This window comes from Bemisia tabaci, chromosome 3 (genome assembly GCF_918797505.1).
Source record: "Bemisia tabaci chromosome 3, PGI_BMITA_v3".
Classification (NCBI taxonomy): domain Eukaryota; kingdom Metazoa; phylum Arthropoda; class Insecta; order Hemiptera; family Aleyrodidae; genus Bemisia; species Bemisia tabaci.
The window spans coordinates 14,231,515-14,254,780 of NC_092795.1; the positions used below are offsets into that span (position 1 = coordinate 14,231,515).

The 23,266-nt window shown below is 38.0% G+C and overlaps 2 protein-coding genes across 5 annotated transcripts; both read left to right on the top strand.

Moving 5' to 3' along the window:
* The first annotated feature begins 1,676 nt into the window (after window positions 1-1,676).
* On the top strand, window positions 1,677-3,290 carry LOC140223790 (fructose-bisphosphate aldolase-like). The gene has a single exon (XM_072297883.1). It carries the CDS (start codon window positions 1,868-1,870, stop codon window positions 2,264-2,266), a length of 399 nt encoding a protein of 132 aa, XP_072153984.1. The 5' UTR covers window positions 1,677-1,867; the 3' UTR covers window positions 2,267-3,290.
* Window positions 3,291-6,694: 3,404 nt separating this feature from the next.
* LOC109033267 (OV-16 antigen) lies at window positions 6,695-22,484 on the top strand. 4 transcript variants are annotated; one of them, XM_072297873.1, is made up of 8 exons: window positions 6,695-7,023; window positions 7,563-7,710; window positions 10,556-10,720; window positions 12,384-12,680; window positions 14,312-14,435; window positions 18,565-18,714; window positions 21,156-21,240; window positions 22,286-22,484. In XM_072297873.1, the coding sequence occupies exons 3-8, from the start codon at window positions 10,598-10,600 to the stop codon at window positions 22,401-22,403; spliced, it is 897 nt and encodes a 298-aa protein (XP_072153974.1). In that variant the 5' UTR covers window positions 6,695-7,023; window positions 7,563-7,710; window positions 10,556-10,597; the 3' UTR covers window positions 22,404-22,484. The 4 variants fall into 4 exon arrangements, with proteins under 4 accessions (XP_072153974.1, XP_018901351.2, XP_018901353.2 ...); XM_019045806.2 differs by having other exon boundaries at window positions 7,573-7,710; XM_019045808.2 differs by lacking the exon at window positions 7,563-7,710 and adding an exon at window positions 7,738-7,882.
* Window positions 22,485-23,266: the final 782 nt, after the last annotated feature.

Below are 23,266 nucleotides of genomic sequence, written 5' to 3' on the forward strand. Positions count from 1 at the left end.
TCGAACCGGGTTTAAAGGGAAGCTGATAATAACACAAACCTTGCTCTGAGAAAAATTTGAGATAGACATGGATTCTGTTCAGCATATCGATGCATAAGCATTTTCACACGTAGAATCTAATTTTCACGTCAGGGAGTGGACATATTTGATTTTTTTCGATTTTATACGGAAAATTGATGGTTCTTCGGGATTGAAATTACTTGTAATTGTTTCTTGAAAAATAAAGGCACCCAAAATGACTATAGCATATTGACTTTTATAAATGTGAGCTCACGAAATTGATTCGTAAATTCAACGAGTGGGTACATCGACCTGGTATATCAAGTTTCTGCGATATTTTACGGCAAATCGGTAGATTTTCGGGATGTAGATTTCTTACTTTCAATTCATGAATGAATAAAGCATAGACATGGTTGAACTTCTTTCCATGGAAAGACGTTTAAAGTAACAAAATCAAGACATATTTAAAGCAATTGCATTTATATCGAGTCAATTTCTTTTCAATAATATAACGGGATTTATACTACCGGTGATTTGGGTATTTTAGCCCCAAAATACCTTTAAATCGACTTTATCTTCTAGGAGTTCGACAGAATTTGTCCTTTCTTCGCTTAAATTATTCCGCAGCACTTTTCTTCAAGAATCTGATAAGATTTTGTTGGGGCAGATCAAAAAACTTAAATTCGTTCGAATAGCTTTCTACATTCACAATACACGGTTTCGTCAAAGTGCGTCGTTGAAGTGTTGGATCGTATGAATTCTCTTGTTGTGCTACTTGCCTATTTTGAAATCTCTGTAAATGAAAACTAAAGGGGTTGATATGTGCGAGTTAATGACGCGCCTTATCAACACATTGTGTTGGAGTTCACTGCTTGTTTTTTTTTTCCATTTGGCTCTGTCAAATTTTTCGCAGGAAATATCGATGAGACTTTTCTTCCCAATAAATTAAAACCAATAATTCCGAAATGCGGTCAGGGTAGAGAAGAGGGTTCTACACTTCTACCATCAAAAGTATAAACAACACTATTAAGATGATTTGACCTAGTAAAAGCGAATAAGTGAAGCACTTTTCACAAACTCTTAAAAAATTCGTCAAGAAGTATTAATTAGAATGACACTTTTGGTACATTTTTAAAGGAAAAATGCTTCAGGACTTTTACATAATAGATTTCTGAAAAAGAAGCCTCGTGTTTGAAGCATTATTATGATTTTTTTCTTTCAATTCTGGTTAAAACCAGATTAAGTAAAAAGTTACAGTAAAGTCAAATGTTTCAATTTCTTCACTGATGTAATTTTAATTATTGATATAATGTTTCAAAATTGCACACTAAAAAGGGCTTTATTAGAACTACTTTTAAACAATTTTTCTTGAAATTGTCTGTTTAAAATTTACGAGTTTCTCGATGCGAAGATCATTTGAGAAGGAGAGGAGAAGGAGAAGGAAGAAGAAGAAGAAGAAGAAGAAGAAGAAGAAGAAGGAGAAAAATAGTAGGATTGTAATAATAGTTATAAAAAAATAGAATAGATAGAATAGATTACGCAGTAGGAATAGAAGTGCCGTGCAGCGAGGTAGCGGGAGTCTGATTTACGCGGCAAATTCAAATATCGGATATGTTGAGCGAACTTGCCGAGCCGAGGCCGGCTAGTTAACTCCAAAGACTGGATTTCGTATATCATTGCCGGGCAATGGTATGCCTCCATCTGTCAGGCCAACCGCATCGTCCCTATTGTCGAACCTGAGGTTCTTCCCGACGGTGAGCACGATTTGGACCGCGCCCAGAAGGTTACAGAAACTGTTCTAGCTGCTGTTTACAAGGCACTCAATGACCACCATGTATATCTGGAAGGCACACTCCTGAAGCCAAACATGGTGACCGCTGGTCAGTCATGCCCAACCAAATACACTCCAGCTGATGTTGCAAAGGCCACAGTCACCGCCTTCCAACGCACAGTCCCTGTTGCCGTTCCAGGAGTTACCTTCTTATCCGGAGGACAGTCTGAAGAAGAAGCTTCTGTCCACCTAGACGCTATCAACAAATACCCCGGCAAGAAACCATGGACCCTCACCTTCAGTTACGGTCGTGCCCTTCAGGCTTCCGTGCTCCGTGCATGGGGAGGCAAAGCGGAGAATATTAAGGCTGCCCAAGATGAATTACTGAAGAGACCCAAGGCTAACGGTCAAGCTTGTCTTGGCAAATATGTTGCGGGAAGTATCCCGAGCCTTGCCGCAGCCAAATCCAATTTTGTTGCCAGTCATGCGTATTAAGAACCCTAGCTTGGTGTCTGTTCCTGATTTTAAATTTGCACCCCGTTTTTATTGGTTATGGCTAATGGTGATGCGGCACTCGGAAAATATGCTGCTGGATCAGTCCAAGGACAAGCTGGCGATGCATCTCTGTTCATCCAAAACCATGCATACTAAGCAAGTCTGGCGCTTCTGAAACGAAATTCAAAAGTTACCAAGAACATCTAGAATCCGCAATCTTTTTTCAATCTAATTTATTTTTAATAGTCCAACCTCTCCCCTTTCAGGAACAGTCAAGTTTGAAAAATTTTAAAATTTTTGTTTTGTTGTAAGTATTATTTTATTCCATTGCCATCTTGACTCTAAAATGTGATCCAATGTGTAAAGTCCGAACAAATATCTCATAGAATAAAGCGCTGACCGTACCGTGGCCTTTGTGATGACTTGATGTGACCTTGCTTCAACTTGGTCCAACTCGGCAATTTTTAAAGAATAGCTTACGCTTGAATATTCAGTCCATGGGTGTTGAGATTGGTGGCTCCATCGATCAATATTCTACTCTACACGTATATTACTAAGGCCTATTGTAAGGACCTAGTTTTAAATCTCACCTAATATTGTAGTCATAATCATATATATTAATCAGTGTGCTATTCTTAACTTTAAATTTTAAGACCATCTGAACATCACAAAGGCAGAAATGTGAAGTTTATTATTGAGTTTTCAAAGTTGTACATAATTTTGATATTTTATCTATCTTAAACATATTGTTGAGTAAGTCTCTTAATTTTATCCTATATGTGTTTGTGTATTTGTTGCTACATGTTTAATGTTTATCTTCTATTCTATCTCAGTATATTTATTCACAAACACTTCACAAAGGATTATGAAGTCATCAAAATGTCTCCCGAAGATTCAGTGATGACTAGAATTTCCCCCAGAAATAATAATGGAAGATCAGAAAAGTGAAGTAAAATGAACGGTTAACACCGACGAAAATGTCTGTTGTCTTGTCAAAAGAACTTCAAATAAAAGTCATTTTACTGTGGAAAAAAAAAAAAAAAAAAAAAAAAAAACTCCGTTATTTCTACCGCCACGTTTTAAGGATCTTTAGATGTTTCAGTCCGTTTAAAACTCAACTCCTCTTTAAAACGCGACACTTACATTATAACTTTTAGGATCTTGACTGAACAAGAACACCCTTAATAGTAAAATTTACTTAAAATGTAGAGTTTTATGAGGAACTTACATATATTACAAGGACATGTATCCATTTTATCACATAGAGCACATATCGACGGTGAAACTCTCGGTAGACGTATATCGATTTGCGACGTCGCAGACTTGCTATACCTACTTTATTAATTAAAAGGAAAATTACTCAACGTTCATTCTTTAAAATCCCTGTGATTTTTCTGTTCTGTGTGAAGAAAATTCTGCACGGAAAAATATAGAATAGTCGTCAGAACCAGCGGCTGGTTGTGACTAGTATCCTTTGCGCCAGCTATACCGTGCGGTAGTAACGACAACTACCGCGGTTGTCGCATCCTCCACCGCGGAAATTATCGTAACTACCAGGGTTGTTGTTGTGACTATCGGGTAAGTTGTGTCCCCTACCGCGATAGTTATCATAACTACCGCACGGTAGCTGGCGCAAAGTATATAAGTCGTCACAACAAGACGCTGGTTGTGACGACTATCCAATTTTTTTCCGTGTGCGAAAACTTCACGAAATGGTGTTGATTCGCTCTTTGTCAAAGAGGAAAATGGGAGCGGAGCTTTTTAAACACTGCAAACGAGTTACGTAGTTTGGGAGGTTCACCGTCGATATACATACGTATGTATGAAAGAAAAAGCTTCGATTCTTGCGAGGTATAATTATGTACAACATATACATAGGTGAGCCTATTTTCTAGCATGCACGTACTTCCTCATTCCTCAAGAGCCGTCCCAGGCCTCAAAACTAGTTCGGAAAAAGTTAACTCCAATCGGAGTCAAGAAATATTTCACAGCGAAATTTTTCGATTTAAAATTGCGTCGTCTTTTGTCTTCAATGCTACAAAAAGAAAGGCAAGGAATAAACATTCATAGAAAAGAACTGAAGAACTCGAGAGGTGGAAAAATAAACTATATATATATGAGTCGCTTTTATAGCGCTCTTTGGCGCTGTACGACACCTAATCGCCACAAAGCTCGGTCTTCCCACAGGTCATAAGGGGGAGGGAAAAATAAACTAAACTTGCGATAATTTTTAACACCTGCTTTAAGGAGCAATTCAATGATAAAATACGTATTTCGATTACACTGGTCAACATGGGTTCTGTCCTTCGAACCGAACCAATTTTTTCGATTTCTAGGTGCTAAAGAAGCCCGAAAATGGCCAAATTAACTTCAGGAAAATTGGCTGGTCCTCAGGGCGCCTCCATTTTGAATTTTTCAAAATTAAGAATACCCACGTTCAGATTTTTGCAAATATCTCCTCGACGGTTCATCTCACGAAAAAAACAAAAAAACCAGCGGAAAGAACATAAAATTTCCTACCGAAATCACACTCCTCTGTTTTTCCTAGCTTAATTTTTTGGTCGTAAAATTAACGTTTTCTTCAAAAAGTAGCTAAAAAAAGGCGTATTTTGCTGATTTTAGGAGATATCTACAGCCACAATTATCTGAGAAAAAGCCTGTTATGTTCACTGAAAAGAGCGTAAAAAAACTGTCGGAGCGATTTCCTTCAAACTTGGCAAAAATGAAGCTAAGAACCACCTCTACATGCCTGAAAAATCAAATTTAGAAAAAAAATGCAGTTGAAGCCCAAAAAAAAGAAAAGTTGTTTCTCCCAAATTATAGATGAAATTTCAGGTTTTAGCATAGAGTACAATAGAGTCGCGATGTACTGGAGCGCCGATGAAGTCAATCCATGAACGGGCCTTTCCGAGCCGCTTTATGCTCCGAAAGGTGTGAACTAAGTGCGAACCCAACGGCACTTATTATCACGGTGGCTTATGGAGAAATCAAGAACTGCTTGTGTTTTTTTTGAAATGTTTAAATTCAATCAGCATTAATTTTTGCAAAATTTGCTATTAACAGGTAGTCAAAGCCATAGTGAATCCATTAATGTATCATACTCCTGAATAATATTCAAAAAGGAACGTAAATTAAGACTTAAACCAAATGTGAGCCGACCGGCATGTCTTATCATGGCGGCTTACGGGAAAAGCAAAAACTGCTTGCGTTTTTTCGATATTTTTTAATTCAATCTATATTAATTTGTGCAAATTTTGCCATAATTAGATAGTCAAAGCCATAATGAATCCATTGATGTATGTTACTCCTGGATAATATTCATATAGTAATTTAATTTCTGATTTATACCAAGTGTGAACCAACCTGCATTATTTAACACGGTGGTTTATGGAGAAATCAACGACTGCTTGTGTTTTTTCGACTTTTTTTAATTCCATCGATATATTGGCAAATTGAATTTCAAGAGGCAAAATTCACGATTTTCATCATTGTTATCCAGTTTTCGTGTCTCCTTTGTAATTGTCAATATTTGAATAGTAATGGTCACTCTGTCCTCGCATCTTCAAACAGAAAGACTTAAAATCAAGATCACTAAAAACGTTTTCTTCACAGATATTACAGCGAAAAGTTACACCATCAGTTTTCAACTTAGAAAATAAAAAATTCAGAACAGATGAATTGTTTGCCCTCTCTAGTAATACCCATTCTTCATTATCAGGACCTCACAGGAAATTCGAAATATAAAAGAGATTTTCTGCGTTTATTTTATGCTATTTATTTTGATCTTCTTTTTAAAGGCTGATGAGTCAAAGGAAGCAGGACACATTGGTTAAAAGAGGTAAGCAAAATACAATATTTAATAGAAAATTTGTTCTGTAAAATGTAATTTATAATCTGACTCTTTTTCTGGTCAACATAATGTACACAAATCCAATTCCCTCACCACATGATTGTGGGGGTTGGGCCGCGTTGCGTGAACATGAACGTGTTATGCATAAATTTTATTTATGCTGACCCTCGCAAAGGTACAAAAAATTCAACAAAATTAGGAATTAATAGATAAAAAGACTTATTGCTAGTTCAATACGATCCATTTGCAAATTTGAACCATGAATGAATGAAATGGAAAAATCCTAATAAGTAACTTCACTAGTAAAACTTACCTGTTTTCGAAACAGCCATCAAAAACAGAGGCATTCAGAATAATCGAAATAGACCTACAAACCACTTCACATTTTTTTATTTCTTTTAACAAAAAACAAAAATTAACACACAGCTGTTTTGAAAAAATCAAAGTACACATGAAAAAAGGACTTCTAAAAGTTAACATTTTCTGCTCGACTTAATCAAGTTGTTCCCAGGAAGATTAATTAGATAACATTGTAGCCGTTGGAACTATTCTACTTTGGTTATCATTTCTTCGAACGATATAGCCTCTTAACATAAGAGCATCAATTTTTAAGTGTAAAAATGTTACAGCAGAATACTCCATACACTCAGCTGATTTAGTGACCCAGTTAGGTAAAAGCCATAAAATCCTGATAAAAATAATTTAGAGAAACAGTAATCACCAACAATCATAGAAACCAGCAATTCTTTTTTTAAAAAAAGAAAACAACAACCACGAATTATGCACGCCCACGCAAGACCGCATTTTCAGTTTGTTAACATAGCTCTGCCTGAGTAACAATGATTCAGCGTCAGAGGTTGATAGAAGCATCATTCAGCCCGACAATATCTAATGTCTTTCAAAAAAGGTATGTACCCATTCCATTCTCATGACTTGATCATTAAATTAAAATAAATTCGCAGCGTTTTATTGTGCCGCACGCAGAGAAATTCTATCGACATCTAAAAAATAAACGAGGGATTATTTTAAGTAGAAACAAGTTAGAACTCTTCAGAATAGTTTGCTTTCAAAGAACGAATGAAAAGTACCATGTAGTTTATTAGCGCGTGATAATTTTCAAACATAGTAATATACACTGATGTCATGTGTTTCAACCTGTATAAAGTTATGAAAAATATTCTTATTTCATTCATCTACTCTCCTGTTCAGATTTTACTACTTGGGGAAACCGACAGTTTGTACTCTTTTAATAACCTATGTACTAGGGACGATAATAGTCTACCAAGTGAATGTAGATGATATTTCGCTAAGTTCTATCCTGTCTGTATCGGAGAAAATCTTTACGCTATCTAAAAAATAGACCAGGAATTTTTGAAATAGAAAGTTCAAACTGCTCAGAATAATTAATTTGAGATTGTTTTATCCAATTTTATACCTAAGTTTAAGTTATTTTCAGTCTGGTTTATAATCATCCACCTTTAAAGTCGCTTTAAAATTGTCACCTGTGGTGTCTTGTGAAATCGAGACTTGCTCGACAACTGCGCCCCGAACATTTTAGATAGGCTTTGGGAACCTTGCAGCGTCGCAAATTAAGGTATGAATTGTTTTTATTTGAACGTAGATCGGGATAAGAAAATGTGCAACAGCGCAAGTTCTACATTGTGATTTCAGCAGTAATCCTGATCTTCTACCATCCAGCCGAGGCGAGACTGTAGAAGGTGCTCTGAGCAACTATTCCATCTCCGACGTATTCTACAGTATCAAAGGTAATTGAAGGCGCTTTGTGGCTCCTACTTAAACTTGTTTTTCCCCTTTTTTACGAAAGCTAACAGATAAACTTAAAAGAAGCATTAAAATAAAATTTCTCATCATGACACGGATAAAAAATTGGCAGATTTTAAGTATAGTTAACATTGATTTCCCCCCATGAATAGGCATTGAAAATTTGCAACGTTGCAAGTTTTTAAATGCTTAAATTGAATAAATTGGGCTCGGAAAGTATGATATTATAGCTTAGACTAGATGGCATACGATCAAGATCACCCCATGTAATCACACCGTCGGGCCTGCACAGCTACACATTTTCTCATATCCGACGTTCATATATGAAAGCAATCTCCACCTTGATTTGCTACGTTGGAAGGTTTCCGGCCTATTTAAATTAAAAGAGGCATGAAAAGTATGGCATATAACTCCAACTTGATGGCAGAATATCACGACCTACCGCTGAAATCACACTTGTATAGTTGCACATTCTCTCATCACGAACGTTGAGAAAACACACTTCAAACTTCAATTTGCGACGTTGTAAATTGTCAGTGCATACTTCGTGTGCGTAAACCCATGTAAACGATTTAAAATCTGCCGTGATTTATTCGAATTACGATGAAAAATTAAATTGTATTGCTTCAATCAAGTTTATTTGTTAGCTCTCGTTAGAAAGGAGAAAAATTAGTATGAGTTGGTATGAGTAGGTCTCTTAAAGCGCCTTCAATTACGTTCGATACTGTGCAATACGTCGGAGGTGGAATAGTTGCTCTGAGCGCCTTCGACCGTGTCGCCTCTGCTTGTGAATTCAAACTGTAGAACTCTGGCCAACTATTCCACCTCCGACGTATTGCACAGTATCAAACGTAATTGAAGGCGCTTTAAGGTTCCTTCTTGTAATCTTATTTTCCCCATTTTTTTCCGAAAGCTAACAGATAAACTTAAAAGGAGCATTAAAATAAATTTTTTCATCAGAAGACGGATAAAAAATTGGCAGATTTTAAGTTGTTAACATTGGTTTCCCCGCATGAAGTAGGCATTGAAAATTTGCAATATTTTAAGTTTTTCAATGCCTATTTTAGATCAAATACGCTCGGAATGTAGGATATTATGGCTTCGACTTGATGGCAAAGGATCACGAATACCGTTGTAACCAATATTTTTTCTCTTGCGTAGTTCCCCATAAAAATAAAAATTTAAAGGGAGCATTAAAATAAAATTTGCTAACATACTTCGGAAAAAGAACGGCAGATTTTAAATTGTTCACATTGGTTTCCCCGCATGATATAGGTATCACGATAAAAAATAAAGGGAGAGGGGGTCAGTGTGGGGTAGACATTACTAAGAACTCGTTATTCAGAGACATGGCTCAAATATTTTCAGACGTCAAATCTCGGTCAACGTTTGGTATTCGTATTCTCGGGCGCGAATATCACTCCAAAAATTGGCAAGATAAAGGGTCGCCGTAGGTGCCTGATCTCGAAAATAATAATACTGGTACATATTATCCATACTTGCATCTCTCTTACATATTTATACCATGCGCATGATCAGAAAAAAATGTCGCAAATCCAGCTAAACGCAAATTTTTCTCGATTCCAACCAATGATATGTGGCTACGCTGCGCAGCAGCGGTAGCGAAAGACCCATACATAATTAGATAAACATGCATAAAAATCCTAGTAGTGAAGCCACTGCATATGAAAAATAAAGATTTTTGAACTTGCTGAATGAGTTCCACGAGGAAACAGCTTTCGAATGAAATATTAGGTTTTCCCCGATTTCATTCAATAAAATATGGCAACACCGGCCTCTTTGAGGGAGGGGGGAGGGGCTTTGAATTGAAAAAAGTTCTGAGAGGAAGGTTTTAACCACCTACGTCTATTACCTGCCATTGGAGTTTAATTTTTACTTAAGATGACTCACCCCGTTTTAAGCCATTTTAAATAATGATTTCAAACAAGAAAATTCTAAAAAGGTTTTTTTAACTATGAGCGCAAGGTTTGACATCAACGAAAATTGGCAAAAATGGCTCTATTACATCCTTAATGAACGTACTTGAAAACTTTTTCATCCTCCGATGGGATCGTTATGAAACAGCGCGTCGAATGACAAAAAAAAATCGCATTTCTCGCCAAAATCGGCCTTAAGACCAATGTTCAGGCAAGTGTTAGATCCAGAAACAGCCTGGAAATTACCAAATCATGATATATTCCGTAAGATATAGATGAGCAGAAAATTTTGAAGGGGAGGACTTTAGAAGGTGCCATGAACCGGTTCTTATCGGTACGCTTCCTTTGGGTAATGACTGAACCAAAAGTATTTGAATATCTGCTAACTGGGGACAGTAGGTTTTTATTTTTCTTTGTCAGGGTTAATAAATTGCAAAATTACTAGTGGTTGTGGAATTTTGTATTAGGATCAAAATAAATTCATGATATTAATTGAAAATTTGGTTTCTTCGACCACGAGAACGTAAATATGTATCTAGAAATTCATGGTTCACTCATCAGGTGTAGATTGCCTGATGATGATTAATTAATAAGTGTTGACTCTTTCACCCTCCAAACTTCGGTGTATCTTTTAAAGTGTTTTACTTATTTTGACATGTATCCTTGAATCAATTGTTCGAGAAAATAATGAATTTCCACTTTACTATGTTTTCTGAACAGTGTTACTTGCCTCGATGACATCTCAACGAAGTAATCTATCAGATGCTCTGGAGTTTCACACTTAAAGGAAACATGGAGATAAGGAAAATAGATTTGATAGTGCGTAGCACACTGTTCCTGTGTTGCGTGGTGAATCTAGGGATGGGACAGCAGTTAAGAAGAACGGTAATGTATAAGACTTATGACAGTGTTTTTACCTAAAAAAAAGAGTGCATGCAATATCCGTATTTAACCAATGTTAGAGTTAATAGTCGATGTTTCTATTTTTCCGAGGGTTCCGAGGCTCTGGCTCGTCATTGAACCATAGAGTGCATACAGTCGTAACAGTGGCGTGGCGTGACTATATCCGGTAGGCGTTCGGTAGGAGTGTTAACTTTAGGGGGGGGGGGGGGGTCAGAAAGGTTCACTCTCCTTCCTTAACGGGGGGTTCGGGAGGCCTCCCCCGGAAACTTTTTAAAAAATGAAGCCGCGAGAACACGATTTTAACCCTTTCTGGTGAAAATTGTGCCGGTAAATTGTCATTGAAATTTTGTTCTTTTTACCGATCGGTTTCCTGTAATTTATTTTGTTAAATGATAACGTATTTTCGCAACACGCACCTGCAAGGAGAGCTGGGAGAGGGAGACTGGGAAACTGGGAGATGCGGCCCGCAGGCGCAAGGGGGGAAGCGGAGGGCGAATCGCGGCATAGAGGAAATTCGGCGGTTCGCGAACCCCTGCGGACCACTGCTATAGGAAACAGCTGGACTGATGAGCCGCTCTCCTCTCTCGTTCTAATCCCCTCCCTTTTCTCTGTGCTGTGTTCCCTCCGCGAGCGCGGTCCGCACTTGTCTCCGAACCCAATGCTCACGCTCCGCTCTGCGCCGCGCGCCGGTGCCTCTCCTCTCTCGTGTACCCTTTGCCCCTTCATCATTGCACCCAGGTTCTCTCTCCTCACCGTACGCAGATCATCCAGGTTCGGTAGCCGGTGCGGACCACGCGACAAAGGATTTTCTCTCTCTGCCGCGCCACATGCCGCTGTCGGAAGCCAAGCGCCCGATACTTATTTGCGATCTACTATTCTGTATTCCTCGAGTTATTATATATTGCTTCCCACATTCTTAGCCATAATTTATTAATTGTTTCAAAATATTTTAGGGTGTTCGGCGAACACTGCGAACCTATGGACGCCACGCCACTGAGTCGTAATGTAAATTGGAGAGCTGGCGCCATGTTCAGCTCGAAGAGTTCCGAGCCCGGTGTGCGCCGCGCTTCGGTCACTTTTTATGACGCCGGGTCACAAAAGTGACCCGGCGTCACACAGGAGTCTCGGAATTCGGGACTTTGAAAATGCTTAAAAGTGGCGCCAGCTCTCTCTCTTACATTACGACTCTACATACTCTATGCGTTGATCATTCGCATTTTTTTTAAAGTACCATGACTTAATTCCAACCTGCGGGCCGATTATTAAAATTGATAGATGAAGCTCTAGACAAAGACGACAAAAGAGGTATGAAGGGATCCTATTGGTGGAAGCGGGTGGTTGCAATTGACAAACGAGGTGGGTAATATACTAACTTATGGCAACCCAGGAGAAACTCAATAATTAGTCCATCATATTCTCCCTTCGTCTATAGGAACCACCCGTTTCAACTAATAGGATAGCTCCATACTCACTATGACTTTTCGTGTATCGTTCTTGCTCATGAGCCCTGATTACGAGGCTCTGAAAGTCTCGGTTAGGATAACCAATAGGTTTAGTTAATTTTGCTTACAGTTTATAATACTTTGTGTTCTAGTTCTACTTGCCACATTAACACGAAATTTTGCTTATTTTCTTTACTGCGTAGATTCCACCATGGCTGAGAATGAACCGAGGGCCGGCCGTGACGAGCCCACCAAAGACGCGGCCCCCAACAACGGAGAAAACGGTTTTTTACACGGATGCGACGACGAAACCGCCGACGACAACGCTGCCCACGACGGAAATGAGCTGGGCCATCAGGCTCACGTACCCCCCTTCACCGCCCCCCACATTGCCACCGCCAAACGCCACCGATTTCAGCCTCGTCCTTCTCAAAGGGATCCTCATCAACCACAAACTCATGCCTGAGATCTCCGTCACAACGCCCAGACACGTTATCAAGGTACGTCGTAGAATGGCGATCAGAAAACCTGCATTGAATAAAATAAGTTAGGTCATATCGTCGCCTTCCTGACTTAAGGGTGTAACTACACTTGCGGATGAACCCTTTCGTCCACGCAACCCAATGCTTTCTTCGGCTCATCTCGCATTGTAGTTACGCCCTTTTGTCAGCCAAGCGTCGAGAAAAAAAAAAACACATTGGATCTAGATTCCAGACTCTTAAAAACATTGACAAGAAAAATTACTCTTGATTCAATCAGAATCTAGCTTAAATCAAGAACAAAGCCACTTATTTTAAGCGAATTTCGTTTTGATTCAAGTAAAAATCCGATTGAATCAAGAGTATTTTTTCTTGTCAATGTTTTCAAGAGTCTGGACTCTAGATCCAATGTGATTTTTTTTTTTTTTTTTTTTTTTTTTTTTTTTTTTTTTTTTTTTTTTTTTTTTGTTTCCAGTGTATGGACGGAAAATTGGTACGTGCTATACCATTCTTCCTATTCGGTTTCTCAAATCTAACTTTCACTTCGCGTAACTGAACTCAATAAGATCACTTTGGCTATAAATTCGGGTATACGAAGTGAAATTTCGATTTAACAAACCGAGTAGTTAGGCCTTTTCCACACCAGCCCGATGTGGGCGATTAGCTAAACTAAACAAGTTATAGCTAAGTTATAATAAGTTCCTGGAACTACACTGAAAAAAAAACACATTGGATCTAGAGTCCAGACTCTTGAAAACATTGACAAGAAAAAATACTCTTGATTCAATCGGATTTTTGCTTGAATCAAAACGAAATCCGCTTAAATTAAGAGGCTTAGTTCTTGATTTAAGCTAGATTCTGATTGAATCGAGAGTACTTTTTCTTGTCGATGTTTTTAAGAGTCTGGACTCTAGACCCAATGTGTTTTTTTTTTTTTTTTTTTTTTTTTTTTTTTTCCAGTGTAGTTTGCTTGAAGTTGCGTGGACCGCGCTTGTGCATAGACACGGACATAGGATGACGTGGATAACATCAAAGGTTCAATTTATAAATCCGACTTTTCTTAAGGCTAGGGCTGAGCTTAGAGTTTCGCCTTCAATTTTTGCGATATGCAATCTGTGTATTGTCACATTTAAGAGTAATTTGTGATCCAAATGATATTTTGGGAAGGAGCGTGAGGTAAGGTGTGACGGTTCGTTACCAGGAGCACGAGGGGTTGATTTCTAGCGTCATGTAAAGGTTGTAATTTACATTATATACATAATTCTCTGGAAAGTAAAATGCATACATAATTGTGCTTTATCTCGTCAAAAAAATTTGTGATGGTTCGAGGGGAGGATGATTTCTGTCCGTTTTTCGAATATTAGCAAGGATTAAGAAGTAAGCGGAGGTGACACACTCGGAAATTACCAAAACCCTATTTATCTATCTTTACGTTGAAAATTTTGGTTTCGTAAGAAATCCAGACGTTTCAATTCTTTTCAATGCGTATTTTTTCATAGTTCCTTTTTTATTATTTTTCATGCAATATGGAGTATCCTTCGGTGTTTTGAATGCATGATCTATTGAAATAGATGCTCGCTAAATAAAATTTAGATCTTAAGCCAAAAATTAATAAGAATATATACAGAAACTGTTTCCATTTTTGCACGTAGGTTTCTTGGGACTACTACACACAATGCGAGCTTGGGAATTATATCTCACCAAAATCGGTAAAAAAGGCACCTCGAGTGAAATGGAAGAGAGAACCGGACGCATGGTACTCGTTAATTATGCTCGGTAAGATTTGTGTTGATAAAAACAAGTTCAAAGTATTACATTATTTCCATATTTTTACATAATATAATAATATAATTATATTATGTACTTATATAATTTTTATGCTGTATAATGTCCAACATTGTCAATTTCTCTCTACTCCGAGTGATTTAAAAATATTTTTCGATGCAATGAACATATTTCACAGGAAATTACGAGTCAACTTATTGAATACAGCCGAAGTCGTAGTTGAATTTAATAAATGTAAGTATGACCAATGACCATCAAAGCGCGAGAAAAGGGGCTTTCATATCCGAAAACTTACACTCAATACTTCCATAGACCGGGTTGTACAGTGCTCAAGAGTGTTTTGAGAAAGTTCTAACACAAAACCCATTTACAAATGTGAAAGGAAATAAATTTGTGCCGGTTGTACAGTTCAAAAAGCATAGACCCGAGAAAAAGCGTTTAGAAGTTTCAATCCGTATAATCTAGAACTTCATGCATTATGCAGCTTCCCTTTTAGATTGACTTTCTTATCGAAATCTCACATTCCGATTCTCTCTCTTTCTTACTTGAGAGATCCATTTCCTGAATAATTGGTTTCAGGACATCCGTCAACGATTTTTTGTCCGGGCACCAGTTTAGTCCAGTAATTTACATCCACGCGTAAAATAAGAAACAGTGACTTGGTACAAAGGTTATATTTTAGTCCGTGTGTAAAATTATACTGACAATATCGAATTAGAAAATTGAGAGAGAAGAAGGTGTTGTTATGGTAACTCATTTTTTAAATGAAATGTTACTTTTTTCTTTTGATTCATCTTTCAAATTTTCATTCGTGAATATTTGGTTTTATTTCTATCTATGAAATTGTCGATTTAAAATATACCGTATATAGGTATATACCTTTTGTTAAATGATAATATTACTTCATTTTAAAAACATTATATTTTTAAAACGAGGCAAATATTTGTAAAACCTTTTCAAATCGATGGCATCGATATTAATCTCAATGAGCCGAACTTGTGCTGAAAGGAAATATACAAAAATGAAAAAGAGAGAGAAAAAACCAAGGAGTACGCAAGCTTTGGTTTTACCCACTTTTACATCGATCTTTTACAGTCAAACACGTCCAATTTTGAGCGTTTGGTTGCGAATACACCACGCTGCAGCACAGTAAAAGCACAAAATATAAAAGGAAAATTAAAAAGCTTTGGAAATCATTAAATTAGATACGGAACCACCTTAATATTTTCAAAACACACGTTATATTTTCCTGAAAAACATATTTTTTTCCATCAATTTAAATGAGAATAATCCGTGCAGAGCGAACAAACATTTCAAAATCATGAGTTGGAAAACGCTGACTCCGCGAGTTTAAATATTAGAGCCTCACACAGAGCGAAAGGCGCACTGGCGCCTACAAACCTAACGGGATACTTCACGCGTTGTGCAATGCTTGAAGTATCCCTGTTAGGTTTGTAGGCGCCTATGCGCGTGGTCGCCCGCCGCGCCGCGGAGTGCGAGTGCTACGGCGTTTCAAGCAACTATTTCGAGACGTAGGTGTTGCACAGTATCATGAGGGATTGAAGGCGCTCCATCGTATCAAGAATGACAAGCTTCCTTTAAGGGTTGTAGCTTTCCTTGCAAAATAAATCAAGATACTACGTTACGAAAAGAGAGCGGTAATCTAAAAAAAAAAAAAAACTCACTCAGTCCTAGCATCCGCATTTGATAACGTTTAGCATAATTTTTAAATTTCATTAGAGAAAGACGTGACTCGATTTAGGCAGAAACATTCTTGAATATGCCGTCAAGAAGATTTTATTTTGAATCAAGAATAAAATAGGACCTCTCCATGGACAATCACAATTGACATATAGCCCATGAATTTTTAAGTGGATGGCGTGAAAGTGGAACTAAAATGAAATGATCCAGCACTGTACTTGCCCTGCTGAGAGAGAGTGTGGGTGGAGTATGAGCTTCTACCGTATGTTCAGTGATTTTTAACTCTTACTCCACGCGTTTGAAGGAACATGTTTTTGTCAAAATCAGGACAAAAATTGAAAAAATAAGCGTTTGTAACAGGAGGATAAACATTGAGCCGGCCTATAAAATCATATGGGTATGTAAAATCACGTCATGAACTCATATGGGCGGAACTAGGAACTGTTGTTGGAGGAAGGGCAGAAGGGCTTCTTGTCAAGGATGGTCTAGGGGGCACTAAACGTCATAAGTCCAGGCGCCTGGTAGCTAAAAATGAGGCTACCTGGAATTTCGGGTACACAGCTATTTTTTTGGCTTACTTTATGTTTTTTGGGTCGCTGAATCCGAATCTGAAGTTTCCTACCGCGTATCTGGTGAGCATTTTCCGCCATTTTGAAAAAAATGGCCTAAAAAGGCCTTTTTTGCGGTTTTTTTAATATAACGGCTACGCATGAGAAAAAGTTCCAGATTTGGTTAATGTTTTGAATAGCTGACATAATTTGGAAGAAAATGGTGTATACATATGCTAGGTTTGCTTAAAAATTGAGGAAGATACAGCATCGTGAACATCGCGCCCATTCACGTTTTCGCGGCGCACCCGTCAACGCGCGATCCGGCTCGCCGCGGTCAGCCAGGCTCCGAAGCGTTCCAAAGTTCCGAGATCCGAGGTTCCTCAATTTTTGAGCAAACCTAGCATATTTATACACCATTTTCTTCCAAATTATGTCAGCTATTCAAAACATTAACTAAATCCGGGACTTTTTCTCATGCGTAGCCGCTATATAAAAAAACCGCAAAAAAGGCCTTTTTAGGCCATTTTTTCACAATGGCGGAAAATGCTCACCAGATACGCGGTAGGAAACTTCAGATTCGGATTCAGCGACCCAAAAAACATAAAGTAAGCCAAAAAAATCGCTGTGTACCCAAAATTCCAGGTAGACTTACCGGGCGCCTGGACTATCACCTCATCACCGAGGGAAGGCTCTGCGGAACTCCACGCCTTCGGCTTCAAAGGAGATTCGGAGGATTTCCTCAGCATCAAAGAGTTAAGTTGTCTCAGGAGCAATTTTGAGCAGTTCTTAGCAAAAAATCAACAGAAATAAAGTTTCAAATGTGGAAAAAGTGTTATACACTTTTAACAAAAACTCTTCTGTTGCTTGGGAGAGTCCGCATAGATTTCTGGGTGGAGCAGGCCTCTTCTGGCCCCAGAGTAGTTTGGCCCTTGTATAAATTCGAGCCAAGCTTATGAGGTCGACTTTCTCATGAAAGCCTAGTCTTCACTCACACTATGCGCTTTTCCTTAGCAGGGTAATTCGTCGGAGAGACTCACTATTGCCGAGTCTTACCAAAAGGGAATTTTTTAGATTCTTCATTCTCGTTAAATATTCCGTTTTGTACAATAGAACTGAGATAATAGGTAGAATGGACCACTAAACAAGGTACGAATTTATGCATTCTGCTCCATGTGTTTAAACCAAAATTTTACGCAGAACACGATTCTTGCATTGCAAATTACTGAAATCAAATCCTAACTGAGATATTAACTTTTTATTTCACATTGGTCATGAGTAATTTGAATTGCCCAGCCACAAGAAACGCAATACTCTATACGTGAGTCCAATCGCATGCCACAACGGTGTCGGCAGGCTTTCCAATCGAGGACTGTTCATTTCCCACCCTGTGTTGTTCAAACTATTAACAACTTGATATAGCTGAGCCGAAGCGTTAAGATTGGAGGTTGCCAGATGCTCATATCGGAGAGACTCTCATGGTAACGTTTAGTGCGCGATTTGACTCACGTAGACCATTGCGTTTTTATAAGCTGAAGGTTTGAATTCACGCGTCGAAAAAACATTAACTATGTTGGTGAGAAGTTAATTTCAGTGATTTTCGTTTGCGCGAGTCGTGTTCTTCGTGAAATTTTGGCTTCGAAACTTGTAACTGAATGCTTAACTTCGTACCTTGTCTAGTGGTCCATTTTGTATTTCGCCAGCATCTTTCTACAAAAGTTCAAAGAAGAGAGATTTGAAAATGGTTAAGGGTGAATGTCTTGTTGTAACGTCGCTTTTCCATCGTTGCATCGTCGTTATACACACGTGCAAAACTTCTTTAGAGACATTTCAATCATGATTATTCAGATCAATGTTTTCTTTCTTTCCAGACATAGATGCTCCAATTGCACAAAGTCACAACAACGCATCGTACAAACAATTTTTGCATTGGGCTGTGCTGAATATTCAAAAAGGCGATGATATTAATGAAAATACCACGATCGCAGAGTACGTGCCTCCGGCCCCTGCAAACGCATCAGGTATTTCCGTGATATTTCTACATGAATGTAAAAATTAATATGCTCTGATATTATCGTGGCAGTGATCATACTTTACCTTTGATTCTTTGGTTCTTGAGATTCTTGGTTTCAGCGCGTGCGTTACGCCCCATTGGCTAAATTGCTCAGTCCGTAGACTCAGCAAATTTTTTTGTCCCGTCGCAGTGGATCGATTCAATGGGAGAGGTATGACAAAATTTGGAGACTTTAAACGCTTATAAATACGTTTATACAAAACTTTGAGGTTCTAACAGTGGATCCAATGGTCTCCTCGTGAAATTTACAAATTCAGGCACCCTTTGAAATTTAAAATGTGACGAAATTAACTTCAAAAGATTCAGTTTTAGTCAAAAATTTCATGTCCGACCTCTCTGATTGACTCGATCTATTGTGCGTCGGCGGAATTGCCATCCCGGTAGCCCATTCCGCGAACTATTTTGCCCTGCAGCCAGCTCGCGAACTGGCCGGTCTGAAGTCTGAAAATTACGCCGGCCGATTTTTAGTTTTAAATGCAAAATCCGTGCACTAATCAACGAATGTCCCCCACTGACTGACTTTTGACGAGTTTTCTCGAGATTTGTAACGAAACTTAAAAGTATCAAAATAAAAACCAATACAATTCATTAAATTTCAAAAGTTGCGTGAGTGTACATTTACTTTTTTTCGATTTATTTTAGGAGCTTTTAATAAAAGTATATGAATTTTTTTTTCTACAAACCCGTTGTCCGAGTGAACAATACCGATTAATATAAATCTCTTTTATCGAGGAAGAAATGATTAAAAGTAACAGATTAAGGATGGTTTTTGGTGACAATATCTATCAAGTTTTGTTCAAATATTATTTTGAAAGTGGGAAATCAGAAAGTCCACGAAAGCTTGAAAGCCATTGATCATTCATAGAGTGGCGCTTGTTTTTTTTGTAGTTAAAGAGATGAGATGCAATACCTAGATTCTCTACGTAGAGTACTCTGTTATGTGGATACCACGACTAAAGACAGGGAGAAAAGCGAAAGTGCCTTCAATTTTGAACATGCAACACGCACATCCGCGGGACACAAATATTGCATCAAGACGCCGCGACCAACTCATAATCAGTTCAGTATTCGTAGGTCAAAATAGTCACCGATTTAAATCGCAAGAAATCATAAATACGAGAATAACAGTGAAAAATGTATCAATCGGCCCGTTTTTTTTAGATTTAAGAGCTTCGTGATATTGAAGTGATGAATTAATTAATCATACTATCCTATACCCTACGGGTGTTAGTTTTTTCTTGCAAAATGAAGTCCATTTGAATGAGTGAGACATTTTTATAGGAAACTTTAAAAAAATGTGCTCGATACTTTTCTTCAAAAATAAATAAATGAAAAAAAGCCAAGACACAGGGCCGGATTTACCTACTTGCCGCCCATGGGCCGCCTTTATTTTGCCGCCCCCTCATTCGTTTTGAAACATCAATAAAAATCAACAGGGGAGGGGTGCATAAGACGCGTTTAGTCGTTTTTGACACATTTTTTGCAAAATCCCTGTTAGCATTACTAGCAAAAGTTCACGGAACTTTGCACAAAAGTAAGTTTCGTAAACCTATCTCTGTGTGGAAAAGGCCTCCCATTCATAAGAAATAAACGAAAAAATTATGAGAGAACAAACATGAATGTGGTTTAGTAATCCTAACTTCCGCCGCCGCCGTGCCGCTCTGACCACACTGTGTTTGGCGCAATGCGTGAAGTATTCCTACAGTCTTGTAGGCGCTATGCGTTTCGCGCCGACCGCTGCTGGCCTCACTGTCATTGACGCAATGCGTGAAGTATTCATGCAGTCTTGTAGGCGCTTTGCGTTTCACGCCGACCGCCGCGCCGCGCCGAGGGCTTCTCCTTTTCATCTGAAGTCCTCGTCATCATTGCTCTCTGCGCCTCGCCGTTCCAGGCCAAATTGCGCGTTTGATTTCTCTCTTAACTCGACTTATTAAAGGTGCTGTCTCTTGTATCACCGAAAGATGACAAAATTAGAATCTACTTTACTCTCAGGAAATGAGAGATTTTATTGCCTTTTCTCGTTCGTAATTTGTTTTCTGAATCCGAATTTTTTTTAATACCTATATTTAACAAAATGTAAAATGTGCCGCCCCTAATTGGCCGCCATGGGCCGCGGCCCATGTGGCCACCCCCTGAATCTGGCCCTGCCAAGACATGTAACCAAACATTGGAGGTAAACAATACATATGTTTCAATGAATTTATGTCACTTGATCCAATAGTTTATGTAAGACGAAAAACAAAAGAATAAAACGAAAAGCAACTCTTAAATGCATTTATTTTGGTGGTGCCTCGGTGAATTGCTTCTTCGCTGCCGATTGAAAGGAAAAGTAGGCTTCAGCGTTTTTTCACGCTATCCGTTCTTAACTTTTAATATGTTTATTTTCAGGCAATCATAGAATAGTTTTCATGCTGTATAAACATCGAGCAGAGATGTGGTTTGACGATTGGTTTCCAGCTAAAATTCCCGCCAAGTAAGTCCAAAATATACATTTTCGGAGTGAAATATATGGTATGCACAAGGGAGTCGTCCTTTCATAGGAATTCCTCATTGAAGTACTTTCTCCAAAGTAATGAGGCATCGGCTACTAAAGAAGCTTTGATGAAAAAGCAAACTTAATGATCCAAAAACAAGGTATTCTCTCGTCATTTGATAGTGGGTAGTTCCTAACACTCATTTTCGGTCACGAATTTGGCTAAGTGGAAAGTCTATTCCTGTCCTTCAAACTATGCACGGATTTATGAGGATTGAAAATGAGGACTTCAACATTTAATTCTTCAAAATATATTTTAAAAAAAATCAAGAGAGAAATAGAAATTAATTGAATTAATGATAGGGAACCCTCTTGCCTAGAGTCCAATCGTACTGATTCAAAACATAGGAATGACCGTTGAATAATCTCAGTAAACGTATTGGAAAAATAGTACGTTTCGTTTCCTATTAAATACAATAAGTCCAGAACGCGAAATCACAGTGCATATAATGTCATAATGACGTCTGTGTATGGTCTACCTTTGATGTTTTTTTTTTTTATCAACGCAGTATAGAACAAGCAGAGATATATATCGTATGTTTTGTTTTTCAATCAGTATACACCTCGATACTGATTGAAGACACCAATGAAGGAGAGGATTAATCATCGGTAAATTAGAAAACGTTTAGGAAAACCACTGCGAAATTTTAGTGAAAGAAAGAGTCAACACCTCAATTTTTAGAAATTTTTAAAATGTTAACAGAAATTGACAAATATACACATCGCTCCTCATTTTGTTGATACAGTAGACATTTTATTCAAAAAACGTCCGGTGGCTGTAGTTGCCAGCCGAAGGACTTGCTGGGGGAAAAATGTCGGTTAATCTTCTCTTCCAATATTATCTATAATCGAAATACGTATCTTATCATTGATTTGCTCCTTAAAGCAGGTGTTAAAAATTATCGCGAGTTTAGTTTATTTTTCCACCTCTTGATTTCTTCAATTCTTGGCCATGAATTTTAATGTCTCGAATTTCTTTTTGCAGCATCGAAGACAAAAGACGACGCAATTTTAAATCGAAAAATTTCGCTATGAAGTATTACTTGACTCCGATTGGAGTTAACTTTTTCCGAACTAGTTATGAGGCTTGGGACGGCTCTTGAGGAATGAGGAAGTTCATGCAAGCTAGAAACTAGGCTAATCTATGTATATGTTGTACATAATTATACCTCGTAAGAATCGAAGTTTTTTCTTTCATACATCTGTACATCGACGGTGAACCTCCCAAACTACGTAACTCGTTTGCAGTGTTAAAAAATCTCCGCTCCCATTTTCATCTTTGACCAAGAGCAAATCAACATCATTTCGTGAAGTTTCCGCATAGAATTTTCTTCACGCAGAACAGAAAAATCACAGGGATTTTTAAGAATGAACGTTAATTGAGTAATTTTCCTTTTAATTAATAAAGTATGGCAGGAAGTCTGCAACGTCGCAAACCGAGATACGTCTACCAAGAGTTTCACCGTCTACATGTGCTCTATGATGTGATACAATGGGTACACGTCCATGTAATATATCGACGCCGCGGCGTAGGTCCGCAATCACATATCTCGTTTGCGGTGACTGAAAATATGCGCCTCTATGTTATTTTTTTTAAAGAGGAACAAATTAACATCATTCCTTGAAGTTTTTGTAGAATTTTTTTCGCACAGAGAAGAAAAATAACGGCAGTTTTGAAGAATTGCCGTTGAGTAGTTTTCCGTTTAAAAAATAAAGTATGACAGGAAGTATGCGACGTCGCAAACCGAGTTATGTGATTGCCGACTTACACCGTCGATATGAAAATCTTTTATGAAACTCTACATTTTAAGTAACTTTTACTATTATGGGTGTTCAGTCACGATCCTAAAAATTATAATGTAAGATCAAATGCATTGGAAAAACCACCGAAAATGTGTATGATAATTAATGTTGTCCTTGCCAGAAAGCTAATATTCAGTGATATAAAATGTTAATTATAAATGAT